General features: G+C 39.4%; 1 protein-coding gene across 3 annotated transcripts; it reads right to left on the bottom strand.

Moving 5' to 3' along the window:
- Positions 1-840: 840 nt before the first annotated feature.
- Positions 841-7,500, bottom strand: btbd10b (BTB (POZ) domain containing 10b). 3 transcript variants are annotated; one of them, XM_041041460.1, is made up of 9 exons: positions 7,360-7,500; positions 6,801-6,948; positions 5,839-6,035; positions 5,127-5,442; positions 4,832-4,934; positions 4,208-4,328; positions 3,183-3,380; positions 2,976-3,086; positions 841-1,885 (listed from the first exon to the last, which is right to left on the bottom strand). In XM_041041460.1, exons 2-9 carry the CDS (start codon positions 6,899-6,901, stop codon positions 1,554-1,556), a joined length of 1,479 nt encoding a protein of 492 aa, XP_040897394.1. In that variant the 5' UTR covers positions 6,902-6,948; positions 7,360-7,500; the 3' UTR covers positions 841-1,553. The 3 variants fall into 3 exon arrangements, with proteins under 3 accessions (XP_040897394.1, XP_040897402.1, XP_040897411.1); XM_041041468.1 differs by having other exon boundaries at positions 5,839-6,032; XM_041041477.1 differs by lacking the exon at positions 6,801-6,948 and having other exon boundaries at positions 5,839-6,032; positions 7,360-7,447.
- Between the last annotated feature and the right edge of the window lie 410 nt (positions 7,501-7,910).

Here is a 7,910-nt window from a genome sequence, read left to right as displayed (position 1 = left end):
CGCTTGGTTGATGCTTACTTTAAAATAAAATACTCAATGTCTATTTGAGTCCTCCTCGTATTTATGAAACAAAAATCGAAACTTAAATTATCCACCTGCAGCGAACCAAAAATACCGTCTGCTTCTGTGTTCCGTCATCATTTTATCGCATGTACTGGAGCGTGCAGTCAGCTGTCAACCTGAACAAAAACAATGTGACTATATTTGCAAAATAATAGCCTATAATTCGTCTAAAAATCTCGTCTATGAAACTTATGTTTTCTTGGATTTATCCATCGTTTACCTACCGGGGGTCGAAAAGCTCAATAAATCTTGCCACCGGGTGTCGCACATCGGCGGTTGTAACGTATATTTTGAGCGACAAAAAAATTAAAAACGTTTTATTTTAATATTACAAGATCGCCATAATCTTCAAATTTAGAATTACATTTAAAAAACGAACGAACGAACTAAAACAAAATTACATTTAAATACTCGTTATTTATTTTCCAAAGTTACAGGGAGCCACATGCAGCTCTGGAGTCGCGGGTTGCCAACCCCTAAGCTAAACAAATCTCTGCTGCCCCAGCTTCCTCCTATTCTGTAGAGTTTACTCTAGATAGATGTCTTAATGCTACATCAGAGAGCAAGATGGAACTGGGCTCTTGTACCAGCTTTAAAAAAAAAAATGCTGTGTCAAGATATCCTTCTTGAATGTAGATCAGCGTTTGACCATTTGCAGGTAATCTTACAAAACTTTTAGCCCCATCCCCTGTCAAATTTGTCATGTCATGATCAATCTTTTGTGAGTCTCATGAAAACTGTAATAGATTAATCATAGATCAAATATACAAAAAAATAATTTTGATGTCTTTATTTCATGATTTTATGTTTTATTTTTAAACAACAATTTCAAGCTTTGCACAAAAAGAGTCTTATCACAATAGCCTGTGCTCTGCTTAATATCTTGGCCACGGGAGGAGCATTACATCACATATCAGATCCAGCCAATGACTACATACTCCACTACAAGATTCAAAGACATCTGAGAGGAGTTCAACGAGATCATGACACTAAGTGGCAATAACTGATTTTCTTCATGACTAGAAAGTCATATTAGCCAGTCCTGCATTCTTTCCCCCCCAAAGCACATTTAGTAGTTAGGCCATCCAAGACAATCAAAATCAAAATTATCAGTGAAATAAAACCTGTGAGAAAACAGTGACACCACAAGAGTGCTCAGCCAAACTCATCAAATTAAGGTACAATAACATTGTAAATAATAATGTTAATAATAAGTGTTTTACAGATTTTTTTTTTCCAAACAAAAATAAATTCCTTTGGTCAAGTAAAAAACAAAATGAAAATAATCGTGAACTCTTCCTTTCACCAGTCTTATATCCCTCATGTTTCTTCTTCTACAGTCATCCAGGTTCTTGAGGCTCTAAGGCTGCAAAGGAGGTGTCAAGGCAATATGGTTATGGTGCCCCTGGCGCTCCATGCTGCAGCATGCTGGGAGTAGGACTAGAGGAGTAGGAGAGGAGCAGAGGCATTGAAAGAGGAGCAGTGTGTCCTCAGACAGCAGGTGAAGGTGCATCAGGGTCAGGCTCGTTGCTGTAGTTGTTGCTGTAGTGATTCCCACTAGGTGGGTGATTTGGTAGGATGTCCAGTTCATCCACTTGGGGCCCAGGGTGCATCACAACCAGCTGGTCCTGGGGGATGTCTGCTGCAGCTGCCGCCAGATTGGTGATGGACTTGGATTTTACACACTGGAAGTCCACATGGCGGCTTTTACCCTCTTCCTTTTCCCAGGACATGCGGATGAAGGGCCTCTGGACGTAATTGTAAATGACCTCTGGACGACCTCCTGGTCGTTTCTTGACCTTCTCTTTGTAAGTAGGATAACCTGTCCAAGGCACAGAGGACAAAACCATTAGCTCAGTTTATGTTAACTGTTTGTCACATGTGGACACCACATTAACTGGCAAGTGAAGTGATTAAACATTTGCTTACAAGTCATTCTGATTTATATTTCCATTACAAAAAGTATTGCCTTCCTATGGATGTTTCTATTTTGGATCTGGTTCCCAGAATATGCATGGTAGGGTTAAAGTTTAACATGTCTAACATTGAATCTTTAATCTTCTTTCTTCTTCATTTTTTTAAGCAAAGCAGTGCACAAAACATTCAGACAGTCTTCTGTAACTTCTGTATTTTCTACAGATGTCTCAGAACCCCAGCTGTTAAACTGACTGAACACAGCAGGGAAACTTTTTGAGTGTGGGTGAATTTCATTAAATGGGGCAGAAGCATTTTGTATCACACTTATTTTGTATTGTGAAACAGAGTGTATTTTGTCTCATGCCTACACAGCTGCGTTGTCTACTTCAGGCTATAATATTATCCAGCATCACTTTCATGCTAAAAATCACATCATGAAAAACAGATTTCAATCAGTTCAATTAACATGTCATTTTGTATCTTGGCAGATACCGTTCGTGTTGATCTATAAAAAAAACTGTTTTCTGACAGCTGTTTTACGTGAGCCTTTTTCAGATGGCTTAACCCATTTGCAATTACAAATACTTCTATACAGCGGCTGTCCTAAGTCACATGCTTCATTATTATTTATCACTGCATTTTATTCATTTGGGTTAGTGTCTTAAAGAGACACTAACTAACTGAAGTTTTTTTTAATGCATGTTAACTGTTTCCCTCTTCTTCCCAATCTGACAGCAAAGAAGACAGACTGTGATATATTTGTGTTTTCTGCATGTTTTCTGGACAGCTGTCTGATAATTGAGCTGCTGGCCAAAATAAGCACTACTTTCAGAGTATTATTCTGCTCATACATTTTGCACATACTATTAGTGAAACCTTTGGCTTGTTTTACTGCCAGCACCTCGAACAATGGCTTGTCTGAATAATAAGCATTTTACTGAAAGCTAACTTTTCTGAAAAAACATCAGTATTTATCAGTGAAAAGTTACACTTACCTTCAATGCCCAGTCTTATTTTCTTTAACCCTCTCTCCTTTAAAACTGATTTGGCAACATCTCGGTTCTCAATATACTTGAAAAATCTGTACAGTTTTGTGCTGTAGATGACTGCAAAGTACAAAAAACAACAATGCTTATCACATATTTGTGTTTTGTATGTGCATAGACCTGTGTGTCTGTATTCTGAATTAGAGTGTAACTCACTCTGTGAATACTCTTCTCCCATCTGTGGTGGATATTCTTCATCCCAGTCCACCACATCATCATCAGTAAGGACAACAATGTGACATTCCCTCTCGCCACTCTGAGCACTAGCCACCATCAAAGGCAGAACCATTTCCTCCAGGTAAAACTCAAATTGTCGCCGAGCTCCATCATTGGACAGCTCATGCATCAGGGCACCTGAAAACGAAGGAGACTAGGTTAGAAGATGTGAAACAGTCTGTGGCAGCACTCAGATTGTCCATCATGCATTGCATGTCTCCATATCCATGCTGATGATGGAGACATGGCTCACTTGCATGGGGCTTTTATAATCACAAAATATTATTTAATAATATTTAATATTCTATAATTTGAGATTTTATTGACAATTGTTTTTGATGTCACCTTGGATGACACTTATCATTTAAACAGCCAGCGGGTTTTAAACTGGAGTGAAGCATAAAATCAAATTTTTAAAAGTCAGTTCAGCAGATATCTACTCTGACAGCGTGTTTCAGCAAGTGAAGCATCTTTGAAAATAGCAGAAAAAATAATAGCCTTGCCTCCATTTCAGCAACACCTGCAGAAATAACACCTCAATAAAGTACTGCTGTAAAGTGTTTACAGAGTGTTGATGAACAAATGCAGTTTGAGCCGTGTACAAACATTTCAGCCATAATAGCTCCAGGCACTTCTACAAACATAACACCAAAAAGCATACAAAAAGACAGCAGTCACTAAGGCACTACAGAAAACCCAGAAGAACTGAGATAATCTATATCACTGACCATCTAGTTATAGACATCTTTTCACAACTGTTCACTCCTCATTTATATCCTGAAAAAACGTCCTACCTACAATCCACAATGCTTATGGTTTGGTGATTTTGTGTTTTGTTTTGCTGTATAAGGTTGTAGAGGGTTAAAGTGACCAGGCTGCCTTGTGCCTCCTGTTTGCTCGCACTCAAAATGTCACTGTTAATATGTAACACTACCTGCTTCTGTGCCCAAGAGGGGAATACTCACTAAGGTCTCTGCATTTGATGGTGCTGTAGTCGAAGGAGATGCATAGATAGTCACACGCCTCCCGCAACTCAGGGATGGAGATTCCATCAGGACAACGGATTATCCCAGATTTGTAGTAATCCTGTCAATTAGACAGAGATCACAATAAAGGCAGTAATTTAAAAAGTAATTTAAAAGTAAAAGGCTGTTTTTCCATTAACCTATAACATGAAAGCCCATTGATCTATAACATGAACATGGACCCCACTGTACATAAAAAAGCAAAAAAAAAAAGCAGAAATCATTAATTACGTTGTGTATGTGAAACAGAGTTGGTTTGGGATGTGAGACAAACTGACAGCAAAATGTAACCTCATTCAAATCATACCAGTTCCAGAGCAGTCACCAAAAGCTTTTTTAGTTCACTCACTGTGTCACAAAACTTAATTTCCGTATATTTGGTATGGTAATATTTCAGTTTATTAGCCTAGCTAGCTAAGTGTAATGTAGTCAACATACATAGAATATTTATGTACATTCTGGAAGTTATAGTTTGTCCTGCTGTTAAACTGTATTGCATAATACTGAGAGGGCTTTCAAGTTTTTAGTCTAAGGTAATAGATATTAAAAAACAGAAAGGCGCACCAGAATTGCTCGGAAAACCGTTGAGCTGATGCCCTCAGCCACCTCGTACTCCCCCTTCTCGTTGGGCCGTGTGAAATTATGTTCTCTTCCAGATCCAAACATCCTGAAATAGAGAAGCTTTATTTATTCTCTGCATCACAGAAACAGGGTATCCAAAATTCACACTAATGCATCTACATTTATAAGCACATTACATATTATAATTTAATTCTATATCTAATTTATGTATTACTGATTAGTGAAATACTTTCAATTATTGTAGCTATAAGGAGAATGATGTTTAAGAGTACCGTACCTGCCCAGCATGGTATTGGGTTGTGCAGTGAAAATGGAAGGATCTACTACGAAGCGCGTGTTGTCAACAATTAGAGTGACTCTTTCTGAGGTCCTAATGTTTCGGTTTCCGACAGTGGCACTCGCTCCTCCCTCCTTGGGATTCTCGTAGACAAAAACCATTTCTCCAACTCCCAAGCTTTTGAAGGTGCCTTCAGTACTCGACAGGCTGCTGTTGCGACTGCTCACCACCCCGCTGCTGCTGGAACCGCTGGGAGAGACTCTCTGAGGTCTTGGACTGCTGGGCCTGGATGATGGGCCTCCATCTCTTTCACGGTCTATACATAGGCAGAACGGAGAAAGGACAGTTTTCCGTTTTTTAGGTTCTTGTATTTATGAGATGCATTAGTACCATTAGTACCTCTGGAATCTATTTGAGTGATGGTCCATGACTTGTAATATCTGATTTACAACAATCAGACTGGAAAGGGCCCCACTCAGAACATTTGTCTTATATCCAGACAGTCAAACTACAAGCTGTCTTGGTCTGAACACAAACAGGTGGATTAATGCTCACTTGATAAATTTGCAGCCAAAAACAGGAGGGATATAAACCATGCCTGAGCTGTGAGTTCATAAATGCAGTCAGCTGTTTCTCAACCGTAGTTGCCAAGAGCTGCAGACCTCTAACATGACATCCATATAAGCCCTCTATTCTTTCCACGCATACTCACCACTGTTGTGTTGGCGGGTGGGTGAAGTGACGTTGCGAATGCAGGGGGTGAGCTGGCCTTCTCTCTCGTGTGAAGAGTCCCTAGAGCGATCGCTGGAGCGGCGGCGGTCACGTGAGCGGTCACAGCCCCCACTGGCACCATGCAGGCTCATCTTCCTCTGTTCTGCCTCCAATCGAGATGCTCGGGCCTGACTGCTGCTTTTCAAAACAAAAGCATAGTTAACATTTCTCTCTTTTCCTCAAGCCCAAAGGACATTTTTATTTTACTGACACACCCATTTCTGTCTTACCTTAAAGCTTAGAGCTTTACAGATGTTGTGCTCACTACTTCTGTGGACTTATTACCAAAATCCCAGTATGAAAAAAACCAAAACATATGACAGATTTTCCCTTATTAATCAACAAGGTTGTCATACTGTTTATCTTCATCATCTGGTTTACATACAACTATTTAGGGGTGTGTAAAACATTAGGAATAGTATACAGTATATTCACTCCAACAATCTTACATAAGAGTCCTTAAAAATGTATGTAACAATCAGACCTACCACATTCTGTAAGCCTGTAACAAGAATATGACACACACACTGCTGCATGTCATTTCTGCATGTCATGTTTTCTGGTTCTGTCTATTCCGACAGAACCAGAAGCACCTGAGTTTTGACATACTTCTTGTGTGATCTACATAAACCCTGTAACACAGTTACAACACAGTTCTTGAGGGAAGTTCTGATAGTACAGTCTTATTGACTGGTGGCATTAAAATTTTCACTTAATACAAGACAGGAACAATGTGAAACAAAGATAAATAATATGATGCGCTGATTTTGTATATTTATAAATAGCTATATTTGAAATAGCTTTGAGCAATAACTTATATTTACATGTGGTTAATCTATAGCCCGGCATCACAGTGGCTGACCTGACACTACACTGTTTCTATAAACTGTACATGTGGCTCACCTCGAATGCTTGCACAGTTTGCGAGGTCGGCTTGTCGCTTTTCGTTCCCAGTTTTCTGTGTCACTGGAGTTGCTGTCATATGACTGCAGACGTGCTGCCATCACCCGTACAGGGGGGAGTCCGGTCTGGATCTTTCACCGTTCATAATCTGGTTAATGGCGAAATCAACAAGTCAGCTCAATCCCCTGAGAAGCCCCTGGCAAACCACGGGGTATCTGCTAACAAAATAGTTCCTAAATGACTTCACGTGTACTGTCGACTAATAATGTAAACGAAGCTGGATGATCGCTAGCGTTAAATGACTGTATGAGTGCCACACATCTCAGAACAAAGTCTTGACATCGTTGCTGTCAGACTCAGCCTACGATCAGGTTAGCTATTGCGCTGTGTTAGCACACCTAGCAAGCTAACATTAGCTCGCACTGCTCGCGGTACGTTACAAAGCTATTAACACAATATTCTGAGACAGCTGCGTGGCTAGTGGAGCTGTCCCAACAGTACTGGCATATAGGCTGTTATATTCTAGACATATATGGCAAAAAATATATAAAATAGCTACCTAGCTGGCTACGGTTTCCGCCGAAGTGTAATCCCACTCGCTCAGCAGCTAACCAGCCATCTCCTTTCAAAACACTCACTCAGCTGACGTCCAACGTGACGACCGTTAACGGCATGACGTGATGACGCATACAGATTTAAATTATGTTAAACTTATGTTAAACTTTCTAATCAAAACAAACTATGTCTGTAAAGTGAAATAGATTTACATGACAAAAAGAAACTGAAAATGATTTGAAGATAACTGATTTGTTTTCAGCAGATGGTAGCAGCTTTTTCATAGTGATGGAAGTGAACGTTGACGCACTCCGTCAAATCTCGCGATATATTGCATGTGCTTTTTTTTTTTTTTTTTTTTTTTTGCTTTATTAAAAATGCAATATGAGAAAATAAACAAAACCATTGCAGAAAAACGTTTGAAACTACAAAAAAATAAATTAAAGGTGAAGTAAAGCAAAAATGATAGAAAGTAAGACCCAAGACTTCCAATAAGATGAGGATGAACTCCCTAGAAGCCTTAACACCTTATGAAAGGGAAGAAACCTTTGCAGA

This window comes from Toxotes jaculatrix, chromosome 1 (assembly GCF_017976425.1).
Source record: "Toxotes jaculatrix isolate fToxJac2 chromosome 1, fToxJac2.pri, whole genome shotgun sequence".
NCBI classification, from domain to species: Eukaryota; Metazoa; Chordata; class Actinopteri; family Toxotidae; genus Toxotes; species Toxotes jaculatrix.
The sequence above is the reverse complement of the archived record's forward strand: the minus strand, read 5'-3'. Positions and strand labels throughout refer to the sequence as shown.